The sequence below is a fragment of the Rousettus aegyptiacus genome, unplaced genomic scaffold (genome assembly GCF_014176215.1).
Source record: "Rousettus aegyptiacus isolate mRouAeg1 unplaced genomic scaffold, mRouAeg1.p scaffold_m13_p_2, whole genome shotgun sequence".
NCBI lineage: Eukaryota > Metazoa > Chordata > Mammalia > Chiroptera > Pteropodidae > Rousettus > Rousettus aegyptiacus.
In genome coordinates this window covers 57,858,705-57,882,390 of record NW_023416295.1, presented here as the reverse complement: position 1 = coordinate 57,882,390, position 23,686 = coordinate 57,858,705, and the positions used below count along the sequence as shown (strand labels likewise).

Below are 23,686 nucleotides of genomic sequence, written 5' to 3'. Positions count from 1 at the left end.
ATTTTGTGCAGCATTTGTTTTAAATATACTGTGAAGATATGTGTTTCAAATTAATACAGTATTTATAAAATGTCTAAAAAATGTAAGCAAATTGTGTTGAACTTGTTTATAACTATTAAGAGTTTTAAGCATATGTGCTTCTAAGTAATACTGATATATCTGGGAATATGTGCAAAATAGAAGGCGAATAACGCAACTGCTCTTCCTCATACTTACAGTCCCATATATAAAAATAATAAGTTGTCTGAATGAAAAAAAGTTATTTGGTAAAATTAGCAACGCTGGCAGTAACATTGGAAACATGTATTTAAATATAAACCTGAATTTGTTTAAGCAGGGGAAAATGTTAGACCCAAATGCCTTTGAAAGTGGGAAAGAAAAAGAATACAGGCACTCATTTGTGTAAAAGGAGAAATTCCTGTAGAGTTTGAAAAACATCTTTCTAGAGATTTTAAAAATATGATAAGAACAGGATAGATTTGATGCCACATTCCTCTCTAAAGACTGAGACTTTATTCCATAAGAGGTCATGCAGCTTGTGCATTCTGTTATTATAACCCAGTCCTGCATTGAGTCTCAAAGTGAAATACTCACTATTCCTAAATGCTCAATGTCTAAATTCCTAAATGCTTTCCCCCTCAGGACCTCTCTAGAACTTGGCAGTCATCTATCAAGTGTTCATCCTCAAATGCACCAACAAGCATGCAATGATTTTTCCAAAACAAATCGATCAGATGTCAGAAACAGTAGACTACTCAGATCTTTTCTTCCTCTTAGGTCAAACTTCATCATTTCTGGAATTTGATTGAGATCTTAAAAAGCTTGTATCTTAGATTCTCCTCATAACTTTTCCAGGCAAAGCCTTGGTTTTAAAAAGTCTTCAATTTTCCCAAGTTTCCTTAAAAATATATTTTACCTTTAAAATGATTTCACATTGTACCTCTGTGTCCTTGACTTAAAATCTAACACAGCTAAAGAGATAAAGGAGCTGTTTTAATGAGGGCAACATAAAACCCATGAAAATAGGGGCCTCATTCAAAAAATAACCAAACATATGCCAGAAATAGGAAGCCCCATCCTTTTAATTATTTTTAAAAATATACAGGACTTTGGATATGGACAAGTGGGTTGAACTCTTCAAAGAAAGAGAAAGTAATTTTTAGTTGACCCTTCCATAGAGTGAAACTAATTGCTGTAAAAAATAGTATTTAGCAATTAAGATGATGTTTAAAAAATGGAAATATTTCCTTCTCCCTACTTTCTGAAGAGGAGAAAAATGGTAACTGTGAGGACAGATTACAGAGATGGAGAGGGCATGAGACTTTGGTTAGTACATCAAAGGAACTGAAAAAAGACCAGTGTATTGCTGTATCCATAGTAGTAAACAATAAAACACACGTAAGCTAGCTTAAATAGGAAAGCAATTTATTGAAGAGTATTAGGTCATTTCTAGAACTTCTGGGAGGGCCAGAGAATCTATGTTTGTGGCTACCCAATTAGGGAAGATGTTCAACCATCACCAGAAAATTGCTTCTCTGAAGACCCACTGCTGCTCAACTATTCCCACGCACCTTTGCTTGCATCACTGACCCTGAGTGCTATATACTAAAAACTATGCAAGTTTTATCACTCAAGGCTGAAGCTTCCACTGCCATCCTTGCCAGAAAATGGATTCTTGCCTTCTCACATGGCTCTCTTATGAATGAAATCTCAAATGGATGTATCTGATTGCAGAGAAGAGACCATGAGAGACTAGGGAAATTAAGTAGCTAGCTTCTAATGTGGGAAATAGATCCATAATGTGGGATATTCTCCAAATACAAGAATGGTGTGGCTGGGAAGCCCTAAAGCACAGCAAATATTCTCCATTGACAGGATGTTTAAGTGTAGAAGACAGAAAGTTGATACTTCTTGATAGATTAGATGTTGCAAGTCAGAGAGAGAAAGGGGTATAACGAGTGACTCTCAGATTTCAGGTTTGCATAATGTGGTGGATCTATTACCAAGATGGGGTGGTCTTGAGGGAGGAACATGTTTAGTGCAAAAAAAATGGCAGTTAGGATCAAGAGTTAAGTTTAGATGGATTCTGAGAAAATGACAGCAGAAGCAACATAGTTTTTGAATCTCTTCATTTTGGTCTATAAAAGGAAACAAACAAAAAATAAGACAACACCACCAAAAACCCATGGGGATGATCCTCAATAGTAAGTGACAAAGTATCCCCATACACTAACAAATATGAATAGTTAAAGAGTAACCAGTGACAACTATAAGACCTGATTATACCAACATCTTTGCAGGACAGAGGAAGAAAGCAAGGGGCATCGGATGGACCTGAGAACCCTAAAAAGAGCCAAGACACACTCACTGGAAACCATTTAAGCTGAAACTGAGAGTTTTACACTCTCTCATAAAAAATGAGTACAAGGAGTTTGCAGTAAAGTTTTAAGGTTCCAGAGAAGTCTGCCCGCCCCCCCCCCCCCCGCCCCACGAATTCCCAGACTAACTAGTCGAAACAATGATGAGAAACTGCTATAAGAAGAATTCAATTGAGCACCACAGAAATAACAGAGTTAAAGAAAATAGCAGGTCCAGATAAAATTAGAAGAGGACTTAACTACAGAAAATAAGCTGCCAGCATTTTTTGAACCCTGCGCTAATATAACAAAAGAGAACTCTTAAGCTGTAAAGTTAAAAGAACTGTCATGAACCATAAATACTTTTAAAAGTTAAGGCAAACTAATTTCAAGCATAAATGAGCAAAGAAAAGGATCAAATCTTTATGTTAACATGAAAAAACAGATTACAAAACATAACATCCCTATAGATAAGAAATGAACATCAGAGAGACATCACCACAACATAGATTAAAATTATAACCTAAAAGTTAAAAAAATACAAAAATGATAGAAGATATGAAAGAACATTAATCAGAATTAGGAAAACTTAGAGAAATTAGGTGTTATGTTCTCAGGGAAAAAAATATAAATAAAAGAAAAACATTTAAGAAATTAGACTAATCTAAAAAAATAAATGAATGAAAAATATAACAGATAAGTCCTTAAAGAAAATAGAAGCTAAGAAATATTTTAAAAATTAAAACTAAAAACAAAGACCCACAAATGAAGAATTTTCTATTTTTTAAAAAACAAAGTTATAGTACTTAAAAATGTTGATGTCATCCTCAACAAAATACTAGCAAACTAAATTCAGCAGCATATTGAAAGGATTGTTCTCCGTGAACATGTGGGATTTATTCCTGGAATGCACGGATGGTTCAACATGTGAAAATCAATTTATGTAATACACCACATTAACAATGAAAAACTACGTAATCATCTCAACTGATGCAGAAAAGTCATGTTTTCCTCTATAGTCTCCAGATGGGAATGCGGCCCTGTCAACACCTAGATTTTAGCCCAGTGAGATCGAATTCAGACCTCTGACCTTCAGAAAAATAATATAAGTTTGTATATTTTATACCACTAAGTTTGTTGTAATTTGTTAAGCAGTTATATGAAATCAACACAAATTCCAAGCAAGAAACGTATGATAAAGCCCAGTCGACCCAGAAAAGCACGAGAGATAGTATAAAATTGTCGTTTTGAACCACTACATTTTTTAAAATACCAATAAATAACTGGATTAGCAAGGAAATTATCAAGTCTATAAGGTTGTCTCAAAAGAACCTATGTGTCAAATTGAAGAGGCTTTCACTGGGAAATCAGGAGATCATTTGGGCAGCAATAAGTATAATACTTTAATGGACCGAAACATCAAATACTTTTAAATCCATGACTTCATAAAGATCCAACAAAACTGATCACCTCTGGAGGATGTTAGAAAACCATCTCATTTGGAAAAATGATAAATTAAGAAAATGAAAAAACTCAAACACTTAGCTTACCTCTCTTATATTACGAAATACCAGAAAAGGAAATTTTTTCTTTATATAAGGTGTCCCACTAATGAAGGAAGAAGTAATTAAATTATAATATTTCTATCATGCAATCCATAATTAATTGATGGATCTAAACATTGAAAATTAGTATTAGCTAAAATTTCAAAACAAATCTCAAACAGATAATGTATGCATCCTGATGAGTAAACACAACACCTCAGCTAAGTAGTCATTAAAAAACCCTAAATCCAATATCTGATAGAGCCTCTAAATGTAACTATCAATTTATAGCAAACATAGAGGAATAGATTAAAGTATACCAAGAAGATACAGTCAGAAAATCCAACATAGGAAATTCTATATGTAAATTTCTTCAACAAATAAATTTCAAGGTAAAAAAAAAAAGGATGAAGGGGGAGGCCTATAGATTAAAAGGTACTCAATAGATATAACATAAAAGCTAAAACCAAAGTATAGTATTTAAGAATTTTCCCTTGGGCAATTTGACAAAAAAAAAAAGAAGGTTAGAGTTAAAAGGTCTAATTCTGGATCTCTCCAACATTTAGAGATCAGTAGAGATGGGGGCATCAGCAAAGGAGATTGAAGAGTGACTAAAGTAGGAGGTAAAACAGATTGGTGTCACAGAAGCCAAGAGAAGAGCATGTTCGAAGATGGAGTCATTGCCAATTGAGTTAAATGCTGTCAGAAAGACAAAGATTGAAAAGTTTGTCAATATGTAGTTCATTGGTGACCTTGCTAAGGGTAGTGTCAGTGGAGATGGAGACCAAAGCTAAACCAGATGAGTGACAGTAACTGGAGAGTGAGAAGAGAAGACACCACATATCTACGGGCAACTCTTTCGAGAAGTTTACCTAAGAAGAGGAGCAGAGAAATGGTCTGATAGCTAAAGGAAAATGTGGGGTTAAGGGAGATTGAGTTTTAAAGTGGAATTTATTTGAGCATGTGCATATGCTGAGGGAGAACTAGAAGACCTAGGAAAGAAAGAGCATAGTGAAAAAAAGAAATTTTCATGTAATTAAGAGGGGATGAAATTCAAAACACACATGAAAGGGTTGGTGTATTTTGCAGCTTTGGTGGTGAGAATATAAATTACTTCCTAACAGGTGGATTGATTACATTCTTTCCATTCAGTTTGAGACAAGCCCCTTATCCTCCAAACTGGGGAGCTGAATCAGGCTATACCATTTATGAATCACGGGATCAAGAATAGTGGTGTCTAATATCTTTGGATCATTTCATTTGGGGCTTTAATTGGTATTTCCATCTTTTCATATGTTTATTGGCCATTTGTATTTCTGATTTGTTTTAATTTGTTTCATTTAAAAGATGCTGACTCAATAAATTGATTTAATGATTCACAGTTTGAAAAACAATTGTTCCAGGCCTTATTATTTTGCCTTTCTGGACCTATTTCCTACGTAAAACGGAAATACTTTCATAAGGTTGTTATGATGTCAAATGAGACATCTATAAAGTGCGCATACATGGTGCTGAGCTCACAGTTTGTGCTCAATAAGTAGTAACCATTAATACTATTTTTAAAAATAAAGAAAACCAATAGGGTCTGGGTCTGGGCATGGCAACAGCTGTGCTACTGCCCAAATCTCAACTAATGTTTTCATAATAAACACAACTATAACACCCTGTGGTTCTCAAAATGGCGGCATTGCTTCCTGCTGTACATCACCAGCTACTTGGATTTGTGTGGGTCTTTAGAAATAGGAAAAAAAAATATGCTTGAGTTTTATTTGAAACATTCTCTTTCTACAAAATCATCTAGATATTTAATAGATAATGTGGAAATTTTTATAGCACTCTAAATATTATAAATTTTAAAATATTCCTCCTAAATAACCAAACACATTGTTTTCCAAGCCAGAACACATATTACCATGCTTGAAATGCTATTTCTAATTTCTAATTTATTCTTATGGGCTAATTTGCAAAATGAAATTGTTTGGATGATTGGTTTGCAGTAAACATGGTGTACCAAATTGGTTTCTAAATTTAGAGAAAGGTTGAGTCTCCTCTTATAATAATCGGGAAATAATAGAAGTATTAATGATAATGAAGCTTTCATAATTAAAAAGTCAAATTCTGAAATAACAAGCAAAAATGAACATTAGCAGTTGGCAGCAACATAAATTATAATTCTTGCAAATGGTTATTTTGAGCTCTTTTCATAGGTTAACACAACTTCCAAAACACAATTTACTAAATAATAATATACGTACCATATGTGTCATAATTAACTTCCATATTCTTGGAGAATTTAGTACTATTAAACATAACAAAGAAATTGGAAATAGTGCATAAAATTCTAAGAATCATAAAAGAAAGGCAAAGTTGTTTTAATAGGTGTTATGATTTCTATGCATGAAATTAAAAAAATTTAAAGTAGTAACTATTTGTTATCTGTATAAATGTATTCAGAGAAAAAACCTTGTTTATGTCTAATAAGATTTAAGGATGAACTCTAGATTTTAAATACAGTAGATTCCATATCCTTTCTTGGAGGTTTTTGAGGACTGATTTTTGATAACATTTCTTTGGCATAGAAAGTTTCATGAAGTCCAGCTTCTCGGAGTGCTAACTCAAAACGAAGTCTAGGGTCAGAAATTATCTGTAGAAATAAAATACAATTTAAATAAATAGCAATTCATTGACCCAAAGCAAATTTTATCATTTTGTTCCATATTTCCCCAAGTTACATATTTTGTTCCTGTCAGAAAGATGACCAGATGACAATAAATTGTGTATACAGTGACTATATTCTAGTTATTTTTTTGAAAATGTCCAAACCTTTTTTAACATTATCACTATCCAGGGTTATCAGTGGTTTCTAGCATAAGACATATAGAATATTGTATACTAGTTAAAATACAACACATTAAAATTATTAAAAGATAAGATGAAAGAAGCTTACTTTCATTACTATTATTGATTCATTATTTATTGATAGCTAGAATTAGAAAATATAGACAATAATTGATTAAAATAAATCTAAACCACAACCTTGTGCATCTGTCTTTAAATAGACATTTTAATTTCTCCATCATTTGATAATATGTAAATTAAGTTTAAACATATGACACTACTTAAAGAATAAAAATCAGTAAAACTTTTCTTCCAAGTCCAGATTTCTATTTCAAGCAGAACTAGAAAAATGCTTCCATAAATATGATTCTAAGTAGGACTAGACACGAGCAGTTCGATTTCTGTTTTCATTTATTACTGATTGGACCTTATTCCTCCTTCCATGAATATTAAATGTCAACAGTACTGTTTGCAATGATAAGAAGATAGCTATATGTAGATTTCAGCTAGTGAAACATTTTATGTTGAGTTGAAGTCCCCCTAGAGGATTGCATAATAAGCTGTTGAAAGCAGCCCCTCCTTCAAGAAGCTCTTTCATAGGAGTAATAAGATTATTTACAGATAACTACAGTTGGCGGCGACATGTGACAGATTCCCCAAGAGTAGGTATATCTCCTGATGCCGTTGAGGTTAGCATGGTCTTGGGTAAGGGGAAGCACTTGTACTAACTGTAACGTCCAACTTATTCTTCCATAAAGCAGGTGGGGAAGAAGAGAGATTGAGCAAAAAAGGCAGGTACATGCAAATTTAGAGGTGAAATAGGTCAATTCGGGATCTGGATAGTTAGCATAAAGTACCTAACTTAGGGAACACTGGAAAAGGATACCTCTAAGACTGGGTGTTGAATTTTAAAGGGTTGAAGGCGATGCCAAGGAGTCTGAGGAGCTACTAAAATTGTTTGTTTTTGTTTTTAGCATGGAAGTATCATTGTCATTGCTTTTATAAAAATGTAGATCTGATTGTAAGTTCAGGATAAATTAAGGTGGCAGGGAAAGAAGAGATGGAGGCAGGGAGAGTGGTTGGGGTCTACTACAATTGTCTAGACATGACGTTATAAAAGCCTAAACTTGGCTGGTAGCAAGGAAGAGATGACTGTCAGAAACACTGTGAAGGGAAGAATTAATAAAACTTGGCAACTGATCAGATACAGGCACGAGGAGCGATGATGCATGTCAGTCAAGAATAATACAGAGATCTATTTCTGACAACCAACATATTTGAACCTGAGACCTAGGTTTCTCCTCTTCTGCTCTAATATAGTCTCCCTGGTCACACTCAACTTCTAATGATTCATGCTCCATCTGTGTGCTGTTGACTCCCTAAGAGAGGATTCACCTCTCTTCTTTACTCTGGTATTGTAAGGTTTAAAATGTTTTCATTGTCCTATTTTTTGAGTAAACAAAGTAAAATGGAAATCTTACTTACATGCTGATCTCAACCTAGTGGCATTAATCTGATACATACCACTGTCCCTTCCAACCCAGCTCCCCTGCTCATTTCCTCCACATAGGACAAGTCTTATCTTGTTCAAGATGACATCTTACACAGTGCCAGATATAGTATATGTTCTATCCATATTTGTCCAATTAATAAATAAGTTGTTCATCTTTTTATTCCCTAGCGAAGTATGAGGAGCATAATAGAGATACACTCAATTTGTCAATGGGTGAATGACATTTCCTACATTTTAAATAATTAAATAAGCGTTTAGCAGCTCTCCTTAGATTTGCAAAATTAACAACTACTTTATTAATTTCGGGGATACATATTCATTCATCTGTCCTCCCCTTGTTCTAGCCATCTAACTAAAAGATCTTTTAAAAATCCCTTCTCAGATATAGGAACAGACTAAAATGAACCAAATTTTCTAGAAATGGTTAAGTTATCCCTTAACATTTTTTCCACAGAAAACGTTTTATTTTATCATTAGCTCTGACGTATTATCTTCTGTTCATTTAAATTTCTGAAAGCTTCCCTCTGCTTTTTCTTATCAGCATCATCAGTTGTTTCTTTAAAAGGATTTATTTTATGAATTTAAATAAATTCTGAATATGATAAAAATGCATTTACCAATGATATACAATATTAACACAACTTTAAAGTCAATTTTTTTTACTTAAAGTTAAATTTAAAAATAATTTTCACTGATGGATTCATAATATTTCCAGATAACCTGTTTTTTTTCTATGGTCACCTATCAATTATTTTATAATGTTATAAACTATTTTATAAGGATCGAGTAGGAATTATGTACTATCATTTAAAAGTTAAAATTATGTGGATACATATAATATTCAAAAGTAAGTATTAAGAATGATTGTAACCAAAAACATACACTTCTACAATTCTTATCATCCTGGCTTTTGCATCAATAATGCTAATTCCCATAGTTACCTGCTGTTCATTGTATGTGTTCAATGTGAAAAGTGGCTTTTGAAGAATAAATTCTTCTTCAATTCCAATACCCATCTTCGCTTTTGATGCCACTGTATCTGACATCATCCTAACAGGATCGAATTGAGCAACAATAGCAACCTAAAAGAAGAGAAAGCATGGCTACTCGGAACTAAATACAGACCAACTACATTGGGCAATATTATCAATGTTTGATGTCCCTCAAAGTTAACAAATTTTATTAAAGATAAAACCTATGAGGGAAAGGCAAAAAGAATGTTAAACCAGGCCAGCCCTGGAGATCCACGAAGGAATTGATAGTTTAAAAGCAAAATATCACATTACAAGGCTGTGATATGTAATGGTTTGCTAATGATTGAATAATTACTGTTAATATTAAATTTAGATAAAGATTTGTCCCGCTGATGTAAAGTCACAGGAAATCTTATATAGAAAACCTACTCATTTAAACACCTCTAAAGTAAACAAAAGTAAAAAACATTAATTTTTAACTGTTAGCACTCTACGACTGTCTTGACAACCTCCTAAAACTTTCTAAAAAGTTTAATCAGATTAAGCTAAATCTAGATCATATAATCATGGGTAGAGTTGGTACTGTCGATGTTATTGGACAAATGGGTAAATTTCCATTGTACCTGGCGACTAGATTTCCAGGAACTGTTATAAACCATTGCTCCCCCTTCTACTGAAAAACTGCAGAGTCACTTTAACACAAATACTCTTGTTCTTTATGATAATTAAAATCATTTAAAACTGCCTCCTAATGAAGAGGCCACTAATTTTGTAAATCATATGTACCATTAGTAACACCTGCTTGTTAATTCCTAAAGTCAAGAATTAGCATTAATAAAATAGCATTTTTAATGCTATTTAGAAACTACAATGACATAACTGGGGAGCTGAACATACTGGGGAGCTGAATATACTTTAGTTATTATAGGTTTCCTAGCCAAAATTTCATACTATAGTTCTAAACACTGGTTACAAATAATAGACACAGATATTTCCTTTTCCAAAGGGTTCACAGATGGAAAGAATTTTAACCATATGGACTATAGTTATCAAGGCTATATTTTGAACAAGAACGTCTTTAGTAATAGTGACATTGTATTATCCCCAGAAGACCATGGTATATCATTATTTGCTAATGATCGAATAATTCAAATTTTGTTGAATCTAGGATGACCAGGACTTATGTTCCTATGCTTTTACTTTATTTCTCTAATCTATTTTGTCAAAGAAGATGATATAATAGTTATATGCATTTACACTTCCTCTATACTATCTTACTTAACTTGACTTCCTTGGTTTGAATCCAGCCTCACATTTACTAGCTGCGTGACTCTGGGGAAACTCTGTCCCTCCTGAGTTTCCTCTTCCAGAAAATAGGAATATTGATAATACCTTCATCATAGGGTTTCATAGAGATTAAAAGAGGTAAAACCTAAGAGCATTTTGAAGAGGACTTTGTACTTAGTAAATATTCAAAAAGATGTAAATGAACAGCACTACAAACCTATCAGGCAGGTATGAATATTATTATTTCCATTTTTCAGAGGAGGAAATGAAGCTTAGGAAGGTTAAGTAAAAGATCTAAGTTGCTTCTGCCAGTGAGTAGTGGACTAGGTTGGACCAGGTTTGGACAGCTGAGGCCAAGTTCTTATCCAAGATTCTACATTGCCTCCACTGACAATGACTGGAAACCAGACAGCCATTTCCTATCAGCTTGGAAATAGTGTCAATGAAGACTTCAGATCTTTTGAGTTGAGCTAATCACTTCCAGGTCAAAGACTGAAAATTACCAAGTAAAACTAGCTTGTCATATTTCCCAAGTTCTTAAAGCCCTGATCTTGTCATCTACTCTCTACTTTCAAAACTTTTATCTACTTTTACTAGGTAAAACAATGGAAGACAGTTATTTTTCCATGAAAATAGTATTTTTAAAATGTGGTTTTTTAACATCATCGCTGACCATAGGATATTTCCAAACAGAAGATCCTACTCCAAAAAGGATTATCTTGCTCAAGCTCCACCTCGTTTCTTGAGAGGAAAATCCTTTGGCTAGATGCAGAGTTTCACTGCCATAAATGGACACTATTCAAGTATTAACCTAGAGGTAATGTGGATGTGTTTAAATCTTGAGAGAGCTTTTAAAGAGGTGCCGATAAAGTTCTTTTAATATACTAAGAAACTGGAAATGGTTCAACATAAATCTAATTGCTCCCAGGAATTAAGATCGGTGTCCCAATTTGGAAAAGTTACATTTTATATAGCAAATCTCTTGAACTAAGCCCTAGTAATAATATTATTAAGAGCACTTAGAAACATTCCTTAAACCACCCACGAAATTTTCCAAATGAAAAACACCTGTTTCCTAAGGGCTTCTAGCCGCCTCTCTCTTTCTGCTTCTTCATGCGCTTCTTGAAGAGCCACTTCATTTTTCTCCATCAAACGCTTTTCCAATAATTCTTGTCTATATTTAACCCTTTAAAGAATGCACAGGGGAGTTGAGAAAACATCATCATAATCTTGCATATGACACGGATAAAAGTAAAGTGGCAGAAGGCATCTCAGAGGTGGCATCATGGTCATACTTTTTTACTTGCTTTAGAGTTCTCATATTCAAATAATAAAAGACACTTGTATAAAATGCAATTTACAATGATTCTAATGATAACCAAAGAAACTGTAGGTCATAGGGCAGGAAAACATGGGGTAGAATACAATCCATCGCTTTCTTCATTGAAATCATTGTATTTACTGTCAAGCTGTCTGTCGGCTTCCCCACCTGCAGCTAATCCAATCTGACAGATGAGACTCTGAAGTGAGTTATTATAGCAGTCTTCTGATGAGTTTTAACACAATTTAAGATGTTAAAAAGGCAGTATTACTGATTAAATATACATATTTTTAGAAAGAATAGTAAATAAAATACTATAATAATATGTCCAAATCATCTAAATTACTAGAACTTAAATCAAACTATATTTCAGTCACTCCTTTTGTCAAGAATGCCTTTTCTGCGTGTTAAAACAAAAAACAAAAAACAAAAAACAAAAAACAAAAAACAAAAACAAAAAAAAACTTTGAAAATTGCACTTTGACTGTAGATGGCAGCAAAAACATGACTTTCCCATAGCTTCATGTTTCCATCCTCCTTAAAATCAGCAGATATTTAACAGGGCACATTTAAATACTTGTTTTATTATCTCCAGGCTCATTTGGGCCTCCTCTGCTGCCTTTTTTGGGTCAGTCTCCCTTGCCATCTTCTTGCCTAAGCTACCCTTCTACTGAGTTAAAGAGATGAGATTTGTCTTTTCAAAAATAACTAATTACCTGGGTTCTTCAGAGAGGCCATTGCCTCTCTCTCCCATCATTGATGATTTAGATTTCACTTTATTTGTGACGTGAGTCACAGATGTGCTTTGCCTTTAGCGTACACCCCTGCAATTTCCAAGGATATCTTCACTAGACTCTTTATTCTGGATCCAGATGTTTATTGAGATGCTCACTATGTATCAAGTCTTATGCTAAGTGCTTAACATGTTTCACAACAGCCCTATGTTGGGGTATCATGTTTGGTCTCCTTTTAAAGATAAAGGAATGGAGTCATAGACAGGTGGTGCAACTTATCCAAGTTCTCACACCTAGTAAGTAGCAGCACCAGAGATCACACCCAGGCAGATCAGCCCCAGAACCCATGCCCACCACTTGCCCTCCCACCCTCATGCAATTAACCTCTAATACTCTTCTCTCTTCTCCACTTGATCATTCCACTCACCTCACTGACTTATGAATATCTATGCGTCAAACCTTGTGCTATTATGAGCACACTGAAAAATAAAATCTGCTCTTAAGAAGTTTAGAGTTTAACAGAGACAAAAAGACAAGCCTAAGAACCAAACAAGGTACACAGTGCTTCAGAGAGGTATATATTATGTCCACTGAGAATTTGGAGAACAGTTAGATGACTACTTACTGGGTTGTGGGAAAGACTGATGGATTTGGCAAGAGCTTTATGGAGGAGGCAGCCCCTGAGCTGGGTCTGGAGGATTAGGATCTGGAGAGACAGGGAGGTACAATGGCTGAGGGAAGGCCAGCCCTCCTGACAGAAAAAGCTAGAATGAGGTGAGTCAAGGGGGGCACTCACACTCAGGCTTGTTTAAGTGCAGAGTTGGCATCTGAAAGTGGGTGACTCCTTAAATTTTGCCCCTGGGAACCTGACTTGCATCACCTAGTCACAGCTCTGACAAGGGAAGAGTTCAGGTGGCTCGAACAGAGTGAGTGAATTATTAATGAGCGATCAAGAGAAGCACAGAAAAGTATTGGCAGGCTGAGCTGGTTCTTTCCCTCGGGAAGATTTGCTTCTGGGGAGGAAAACTCCTTAAAACCAGGTTGCTCTTAAGGCTGGCATTGAAGAAGAAACACAGGAGGGAAACATGAGCATGCCGTTGATTTTTGTAGAGTGCAAAACCCAAAATGGGATATAAAAGGAAAATCCTAAGCAATGTCGATAGCTGTGGCTATCCTCCCTATCATCTCCATATCAGGAGTCAGTACAGTCAGATACACAGATTAAAAGAATCCACGGACCAAATTGCTCCCTTTTTCCTATGCCTCCATGTCATAGCTATATTTCTCATTCTCTCTGTTTTCACTAACACATGACACAACCTCCCTAATGAGGTTCTACTCAATTTAAGCACTGAGTACAAGTTAAGTGAACCACTGTGAAGGTTCAATTAAAAGATACCCAGGGATTTGAGAATTACCATATGTTAATTCTTAGAACCTTTGGAAAGTTTTTTTTCCTTTGGGATGTATAGGTTGCTTTGTTGGCAATAAAGTTTTTTCTGCTCTGTAGAAAAGCAATAGTTGTTCCAGTTAGGGGAACTTTACTAGTGAGGAAGAAATTGCAGATGAGAGTAAGGCTTTTGAACCTGTATCATAAAGAATGTTGATTCATGGTTTATGTTGAGGCTCATTCATTCGACAAATACACACACACACACACACACACTTTGAGCCCCTGCTCTGCAGCAATCAATGTGCAAGACACTGAAAGTACAATTTCAACACAGGAAACATGTTCCTGTCCTCACAGAGGTGACAATCTTATGGGAGCACAAAGACCCAGGTGATTATGATGAAAGATGGCTCTTGCTCTGATGGGACAATGGGGCAGAAAACATGAGAGAGGCAGCTTTGCCCGACTTGGAACATTCAGGAGAGCATCCAAAAGAAAGTGCTCTCACTTTCAGACACCAAAATGGAGCAGGCATTCACTGGAAGGGGAGATAATAGAAAATGTTCTAGGCAGAAACAAAATAGAATGTGAGGGCCCAGAGGTAAAATTCAGTAAGACCCAAAATGAACGATGCAAGGTGGGGAGTGCCAAGAACCGAGGCAGAAGGGACCGATTGTGGAGGGCAAGCAGGAGGGCTTACAGTGAAAGGCGGTGATTGAAAAAATCTCTTTCATGATATGGAGGATGGATTGTAAAAAGGCAAGACCAAAGAGAGTTATCCAGATGCAAGTAGATGGTTTCTTGAAGTAGGGCATGGGGAGGGGTACTGGTAGAAGGTAGGGAGAGAGAAGACATGAATTTAAAATTTATGTAGAAAAGAAAATAAATAGGAATTTTATAGGAAAGGAGAAAAGACAGAAAGGAAGAAGTTAAGGTTTCTGTCTTGCACAGTGAACGATGGAGTCCCTCACTAAAAATGGGAGTTTAGAAAGAGAAACAGGAAAAAGGAAGAATTAGGTTAGGTATGGCATAGACTTGCCTTCACAAGGTCTGGCTTGGAGAAATAGACAGGAATCTTATCAGAAGCTTGGAATTGAGGCCATGGGGCAGATGATATCAATCAGGAAGAGAGTACGGCATACCTCCTGCTATTGTGCTTCGCAGATGTTGTGTATTTTACAAATTGAAGTCAAACCCCCAATGACAAAAAGATTACAACTTGCTTTATTGTGATACTCACTTTATTGTGGTGATCTGAAACTGAACCCATAATATCTGTAAGGTACGCCTGTATAGAATAAGAAAAAAGTCAGCCTAGGAGTCTCAAGAAAACAACATTTAAGTAAGGGACAGATGGAGAAACTCTTTAGGAGAATAAAGAGAAATGGTGGCAAAGAAGCTAAGAAAAATGGGATCGACGATGTCAAAATCTATAGAAGGATCAATTGTAATCCGAAATAATCATGGGATTAAATAATGGGGAGCCATTGTTAACCTTGGCAAGAGCAGTCAGTAGAGAGGTGGCTGAAGGATTAGTGGGAGGTGAGGAAGGGAGAGAGAGTAGAGACAACGCTTTCAGTAAGACTTGCAAGGGAGCAGGAGGGAAGCAGGGTGGTGCTGGAAGAGGCGCAGAGCCGATGGCACCCGCAGTGGCTCCAAAGTGATCAAGATTACTCTGACCACCTTAAAGATTTGCCCAAGGAAAGGTTAAGGAAACAGGAGACACACTAAAGTTCTTCATTTTTAGGGATGCTGTGGTTTAAACTCAAATAATAATTCCCTTTAGAAGGGGAAACTCTCGGTGCCTCTTTCTTCTTCCTCTGGATACAAAATTTCTTTGCTTAAAGAGAAGTGAAATAGTAGAACTTCTGGGAAAAAGCCAAATACATGTTCATGGAGGAAGAAAACAGCAGCACAGAAAAGTCAATCATTTGGAAAAATGTCCACATAAATACCCTTAGCCATTTGAGGCAGCAGACTTTCTCCGAATTAAACTGTTGCTATGAAAGTCAATGTCAGAATGTGGATAAACTCAACGTTTTTTAAGTTGTGTGCTGAATTCCCAAACAGAAATCCTAGGTACATCTCTCAGTCTGTTTTCGTGCTCCCTGAGTCTACAGGGTGGAAAGTGCTGCGAAAGAGGCATTTTCAACTTCTCTTGGGAGAGGAGAAGCATCATATTGTTCAAAAGCAACAGCTGCCGCAGAATCAGGCACAGCATTAGCAATAATCTGAAAAGGATTTTGTTTAAGCCGCCAGGCCTGAATGAAGTTGAAGGGACAGGAAGCTTTCATGTAGAAATGGAGAATTTACGTATCATTAAGGGGACTTTTAATGTGTGTACTGCACTGTAAGAGATGAGTTTACAAATGCAAACGGTTTGTAAACACCTTAAATTTTAGTAACAGCCTCCTTTTGCTTCCGTGAAATTTCAGTAAGAATTTGGCAGTATATTAAGCACAAAAATCTTGACCTCTTTCTCTGGAGCCATAGGTAACTTCAGTCTAAAAAGAAGCTACAGTAACTAAGGGGGGAATAAAACACTTCTGAAAACTACCTGATAGTGGCAGGTTCTACATTTTTTTAAAAAAAGATTTAAGAATAAGTGAAGTAGGTCTTATTTAGAGTCACCACTATTGACCTCCCCCCAAAAATGTTTCAAGGAAATAATTTGCTCTACTGAATTAAAGGCAGTTTTATAAACAAACTTGCTACTTGTTGTTTCGGTTGTGCTGCTTACTTGACATTGAATGTGAAATCTTTTAACAGACACATGCTCACGGTGCTACTGCCAGAGGTGTTTCAGCCTGCTGGGAAATCCATTTTTAGTTCGAGCCCACTCACAAAGTTGTTCTTCTCGCCAAGCAGAGAGAATCCCTCCGTTAGCTACAGGATACTTCAACAGAGAAGAATGTTCACATCAAAAGATAAGTGGACCAGGGGGCAGCACCACCAAAAAGTGGAGGAGGAGGGGGAAAGAGGAAGAAGCCAGCGCAACGGAAAGGAAAACAATGTAACCATGTAACCGGGTCCTCATATCGGAAGGCATAACTCCTCCAATGACACATGCAAGAAGCTGTACTCAATTGGGATTTTGGGTAAGGGAATAAGCAGAGACCATTTTCCCAAAATACGCTGTGAAATATACAAGGCAGTGACATCCTAGCACAGATCAGCATGAGACAAGAACAAAGAGGATTCATAGAGAATCCACACCAGCTCTAAAGAGTGACCCTTCTTCCAGCTCAGAGCGCTTACTAGCTCCTTTTCAGCTTTAAGAGCAAGATCCTCTCGGAACTCTATCCTTTAATGGAGTAATTAATTCAATTAGTCAACAAAGTTATGTGCCAAGCACCGCCTTAGGAGTTCAGGATATAATAGTGAAAAATGAAAACCAGATAGAAAAGATCCCCACCCTCTCAAGTTTTACATTATTTGTGGTTTGCTCTATATCGGCATGCCTAAATTAACACTAGAAAAATACAGAAAATTGTTCTCATACATTGTTTTTGAATTTATCACAAATTTGTAAATGAGAGAGCCCCTTCTTATACTGCTGCAGAGCAAAGGTTCTAAACTATGATGGTCATTAGTATCACTGGACCTTATAAAATCTTCTGATATCAAGGCACCACGCCAAAGTAATTCCATCAGAATCTGGTGGTGGGTATTTTAAACGCTCACTCAGATGATTCTAATGTGCAGCCTGGGCTGAGAATCAATACCACCTGGCCCAGTGGTTCCTTAACTTGAGCTAACATCGGAATCACCGGGAGGGCTTGTTAAAGCACAGATTGCTAGACCACCTATGAAGTTTCTGATACAACAGTAGTGAGGCAGGGGTCTAAAAATCTGCATTTCTAACAAGTTTCCAGGTGATGCTGATAATGCTCTCTGAGGACCATACTTTGAGAACTACAGCACTGATAAATAATTTGGATTAGAGGGACTCTACCTATTGTTATCAAGATAAAACCAGGTCTGAATTACTACCTAGACAGGGCTATTTCTGATTGCACGTGATATATATTACAGTTAATATACCTCAGAATTGATCTAAACTAGAAATTCCTGATTTTGTGCTACTGACATTCAAAAGCAGAATTTTTCAACCCCATCCCACCCTCCAACGCCCCAAATCACATGGATGACAGGTTCCCTCAGTGACAGTGGCCCTTTTAGGCTCGGGTCAATGTCGGTGATGGGCTGTTGCAATAATGGCTGTTGCTGGATCTCTTTCTTTCCCTCCATTGGACAAAACACTGATGTATCCTAATATCAGTGGAAAACCTCAGGCTACTGGTAATATTTAAAGGGTCTATTCAGTAGAGTCAAAGAAGGATGAAATAACTTGAAAGCATTTCAGCCTTAAAAAGGAGGGATGAGCCACTTCCTTTGGGAAAGGTCCTTGAAGCTCCAAGCGGGTGGGTATTTTATCATACTGAAAGTGTGAAAACCCATAAATGAGAGTGAAGTACATTTTCTTGGTTATAATCGGTCCCAACCTAGCTGTCTATGCCGCTTGATGTGGAAGTGCAGAGATATAAACAACTGTGGAACAAGGACATAAACCTGGGAATCCAGAGCTGAGCATGGGACAAGACGTGAGAGGGGGTTACTGGAAGAACATTGCAAATATCTTATTAGCCCTTTCCCCAAATTAGTGCAGAAAGGCATTTCTGCCACAATTTATATATCTTCCTCTTTTTGAACTCTTCCTAACTCTTTCTATCTAGCTTTCAGTAATCCTTTTATTTCCTCAAAATTTTCATAGAAGCGTTCTTTACAGCAGCATTTCAAAAGTGGGGTACAGACAATAAGAAGTGCATTGTTTACAGAGAACTTAAAAATAATAGAGGCCTTTTTTTTTTTTTAATTACCATGCATCAACAATTCTGAACAAAGTTAATGATAAAATTTTCCCTCCGCTGGAACATATAACCCTCGCTCTTTTCACTCATTTGCTCCTTTCAAAGGTTTTCCTTAGTTGAAAACCCGGTGCTTCCCAGGTGACACTACTTCCATGCTACTTACCCCTTTAAAGAGGCTGGCATTTTCCCAGCTCTCCAGTGACAACTCCAGAAAAAGTTTACCTGTTGACTTTGGGATTAGACCACCTCTTTCTAATAGGGTTCTTGGAATCAACTACTGGCTGCCCAGGTCATTGCCCAACATTTATTCCCCAACAGCATTCACTTCTCTGCTTCAGCAGCCCACTCTTTAGACCAAACTTGGAGCTTGGCATCACCTAGAATTGATCCCCCTGCCCAAATCTTAAACTGAGGGATTCTGTTCTGACTCCAATCTCTAAGGTCACTGCATGTACTGATAAAAGTTGTGCACGGCACCACTCTAGGAATGGATTGCCTGTCAACCTCATATCTCCCTTATGTTCTCACTCAACCTTACACAGATTCTTACAAAACTCTCCATCCCTCGATGATATTTACTATCCGTGTACTGCGTACCAGGCCCCAGGCTAGATCTTCTCTCGTGAAGTTTACTGTTACTCTACTTCTTCCTTTTCTCCCAGGTTATGAGACACAATCAGACTTTATTTCACTCTTTCCCAACTTTAGATCACTGAGTCTATCTCTTCAAAGGTATTATCACGAGTATCCTTTAACTGCATTTATTTCTTTCCATATCTGCCCTGCTAATTCCCAGCCCTAATTCTTTGTTGAATTTATTACACATTTATGAGGCCGAACCTTAATTAGACATTCAACACTCCTCCAGTATCATTTTATTTACCCCAAGATGCTTGACATTCTCTATAAGTTTCTACCTCATGCTAAATTTTTCCTCTTAGTAGAAAATCTCACCTCCTACTTTACCAAAAAGAAAAGGCCACTAAACATCCACTTCCCCAATATGTTTTGCCCACTTCCAATCTTGTCAAGACTTATTCTTTGCTCATTACACAACTGAGCTTTTAATCTGTGTTGTCTCTAGGATCTTGCTCCAGAATTGAATATCATCCTTTCCTATTTCTCCCCTTCCTACGTCACCTTCTCTGCATATAAACTTCTTCAAATGAGAAAAAAAAAATGTGTCTCTCAACTCCAACTCCTTTTCAGCTACTATTCTCTTTTTTTCCTCTCACTGCAAATTTCTTAAGTGAAGAAGCTAAACTTTCTCTAGTTTTTCACTTCTCATTTAGTTCAAAGTCCCTTGCAGTCTGCCCTCTGTTCCCTCCTTTCTATGGAAATTGCTCACCAGTGACTTCAAATTGCAGACTCAGAGCCTCTGACTTGACCTGTCTACAAGGCCTGTTACTGATGACCATCTTCTTGAAATGCACCTTCCATCTCTGCCTGCTTTCCTCCTTGTTTTTCTTGGCTCCTCCTCATCTGTCTACCCAAGGTTCCAACATGAATCCTCTTCTTTTCTCAATCATAAGCATCTGACTCTAACTATAATCGAAGCATGAATATCTGTAACCTCCACCTCCGTCAAATTCTATATTACATTTGTGTAATTTCAGGATTGGCCTCAGACAAATCCCTCAAGCATAATTATATTGCATTGATTATTAAATGCAGAGGTTCTGCTTTAATGGACATCTGAACTTGGTATAGAGTTGATATCCTTTAGTTAAAACTTAGGAAAAAACCTAATGACACATGCCTAAACAGAAGGCTGGAAGTCCTCCCTGCATTCTCTTAGAGATAAGCCGAGCGGTACCACGGACAGGGCAAAGATGCTGCTTAGTCCATTATTTTTGATTTGCTCCAATCCAAAGGCAGACAATTAAGTTCCCAACATTTAAGACCTTCTAACATGGCTGCAACAATTTTAGCCAGAAACATTTATAGTAGAATTAGTTACTTCAGCTACTTACAAATCTAAGGTAAGCATTTATAGAGTGTATAATTTTGAGCAACACAACTTCTTAAAGTCAAGAAAATCTTTTTTATTCTTAAAAAATTGAGTGAGGTCATGACATTTAGGATTATTAGTTATAAGTCATTTTATAAATTATGAGTCGTCTTCTAAAAATAATGACTAATATTAGAATAGTTGATTATTTTTAATCCCTACTTCCTGGCAATGTTTGGATATAAGGGCCAACTGCCTATTATGGCCAGATTTAGATTTTAATAATTAGGACACATTGTGGTAGACATCTGCTTTTTTTTTAATCCCCTGGCATCAACATAATAAACTCAACCTCCTTCGAACTGCCTCTCCTCATTCTGTATAGATCTGTTGAAGTCTTTAATTAGAGAATCCCCTTCCCCCTTCTCCTGGTATTAGGGGTATACACATCTTCATTTGAGCTGATCAGAATCTTTTCCAGAAGATTGATATATAGATATTGAAGAAGAAAACTATCCTCTCTCTGAGTTTGCTAAACTACATAACATAATTAAGCTTGGAGCTGCTTGTAGCTATGCCTTCTCTTTCCCTACACCTCCATCCAGCTCAGACACAGGAGGAAGTCCACACTAGTGCACAAACAAGAACAGAGTAAAGAGGTAGAAAGATAGTGAGAGGAACCTGAAGAAGCCATTTGAGTCCCTGGGGCAAGACCCATTCTTGGATTCTCATTCAGGTACATCAATTTGCTCCTTATTCTGCCTAAGCTAGTTTGAGTTGGTTTTTTTTTTTCAGTCACTTCTGAGGAGTCTTGACAAATAAACGTATCTTCTGTGTATGAGAGAATACTTATCTTTTTATCTTTTATGACAGGGGGCATGTACCATGCTGTCCAAATGTTAATCAGCTTATTTCCCAAACTGATAGCCCATGGAATGTTAATATCTCACAGGATATTAACACATGTGTCATGAGGAATGTGCTAGATGTTCAAATAAGTCTGAGAAAAACTAAGATAAAGAAAGTAAAATAGGTTTCTTTACAGTAGGATCTCTCAGAATATTTGTTATAATAAGGCAGCATATATTATAAATCTCCCCAAAAAAGGGACTTAATGGACTTATTTCTCCAAATTGCCTGATAATAAAAACCTTTTTCAATAGACCCCAGTTAAGAAAATATTACTTATCTTTCCATTAACAAGCAGGGATATTCAAGTAAATAAATCAATAGGCATAAACACATATACCCATATTGGTTTGTTTTATAGTTGTTTTCCTAGTTTGTTTCTATTAGATCATATTTCCTAAGTACATTGTCTATGTCTTAATTGCCTTTGTATCCCTAACAACTATCATAGTGCTTAAAACAAAAGGCATGCACCAATAAATAAAAGACAGAATAAGTGATGAATGAATATTCAAAGTTATGGAAAGTATTCAACTGAATTTCTTAAGCTGTAGGCAAATTAAAGGACACAGGAGCTGACATAAAAATTTATGCATAAATTCAATATATGCTTTCCTATTAACTAATCAGGAGGTATTCCTTTGTAAGATATTTAATCATTTGAGGAGTTGAAAGAGAAGTTGAGTCACTGAAGAACAAATCATGTGTCTAGTTCCTTTGGACAATTAGGAAACATGGATGCCAAAAGGCAAATCAGACATAACACCCATAATAAAGACAGGAATGACATGCTGGCTTTAGGGAATTATTTATTATGAACTGAAATTTATAAGGCTATTCAGACAGACCAGCACTTATATGCCTAATTGCCTCCATATATTCATTTATTCAACACATTTATATTAAGTGTCATATATATGGTTGTGTAAAAATCATACTATGCAAAACAAAAGCCCAGAGCAACTGGAAATACCTATTAAGTAGACAAGAGCAGAACCTACATCAGGATTTTTTAATGCATATGGGAGCTTACCACTTGCCATCGTATGAGTTCACTAAGAAAAGATACCTATCATTCTACACTAATCTAGTCATTTGCACAGTGACTCTTGAAATCACAAATGGTTTGAGATAGACAAAATTTAACTTCATAATTAATATGTATTGCATTTTTAAAATCTTTAAGATGCTATATAATTTATTTTATTGGATACAAAAAGGAAACTCACATTGAGGGTTTACCTCACAATATCAGAAACTTTCTTTAAATTCTTTTCCCACTTTGGTTTGTAAAGAGAAGAAATGATTTAAAGGTAGACGAAAGATAAGCAGGAGTGATTAGTTTTATTGACTTCTTTTTTTTTCTGAAGAATTCCCATAGGAAACATATAATTTCCGATTCCCCAAATTTCATTCAGTAGGACTGTTTTCAGAATCACGAATACTGAAAAAAGCATTGCTTTAGTGTGGAACTTTAAAAAGCCATGTTTAAACATCCCATTGTGTTATCAGATCATACTATATCCACCTGGTTTTATCTATTTTTCCCTTCTGATTATAATTGGTCCTTGTTTTTTCCAGACACAGACAGCTGTACCATTATGATGAAACTGGTTTCTCTTCTTCAGGAGTCATGATGGGATGCCACAGAGACAACAAAAAAAAAACTATAGTCCTCTCCCTCAAACAAATGATTGAAGTAAATAAGAAATAAAATTAGTAAAACCTACTTTCTCTAATACTACTTGAAAAATCCCCTTTACATCCCATTTTTGCCTCCCCACGTCTCTCAGAACTCCTATAGACAGCAAACATGAAAAAGAACCAAAGACTTTTAGTGTGATTCAGCCACCATGACAATGAAGTAAACCCTGATTCTCTTTCAACCTAGGAAATGATCAGCAAAGAGACTTCACAAACAGCCTGTTTAACATTTGAGGTTTTAAAAATATCAGGGTTGCAGAAAGGTTATTCTCATAAACACCTTTGGTGGT

The 23,686-nt window shown here is 36.1% G+C and overlaps 2 protein-coding genes across 14 annotated transcripts in view; one reads left to right on the top strand and one right to left on the bottom strand.

Annotated features, from left to right (window-relative positions):
* UPP2 (uridine phosphorylase 2) overlaps nucleotides 1-23,344 on the top strand; it is a 67,702-nt gene extending 44,358 nt beyond the window's left edge. The window contains exon 7 of the mRNA XM_016152829.2: nucleotides 23,274-23,344. Within this exon, the coding sequence (XP_016008315.1) occupies nucleotides 23,274-23,329 (56 nt within the window). The 3' untranslated portion in view covers nucleotides 23,330-23,344. The remainder of the gene's footprint in view (nucleotides 1-23,273) is intronic.
* The window catches only part of CCDC148 (coiled-coil domain containing 148), a 195,135-nt gene continuing 175,754 nt past the window's right edge, over nucleotides 4,306-23,686 (bottom strand). For 7 of the 13 annotated variants that reach the window (XM_036236126.1, XM_016152814.2, XM_016152815.2 and 4 more), the window contains 3 exons: nucleotides 11,582-11,699; nucleotides 9,194-9,334; nucleotides 6,250-6,545 (listed from right to left, as the gene is read on the bottom strand). In XM_036236126.1, the coding sequence (XP_036092019.1) occupies nucleotides 6,399-6,545; nucleotides 9,194-9,334; nucleotides 11,582-11,699 (406 nt within the window). In that variant the 3' untranslated portion in view covers nucleotides 6,250-6,398. Of the gene's footprint in view, nucleotides 6,546-9,193; nucleotides 9,335-11,581; nucleotides 11,700-23,686 lie in introns of all 13 variants that reach the window. The other 6 variants (XM_036236128.1, XM_036236129.1, XM_016152823.2 and 3 more) reach the window with 1 other exon arrangement.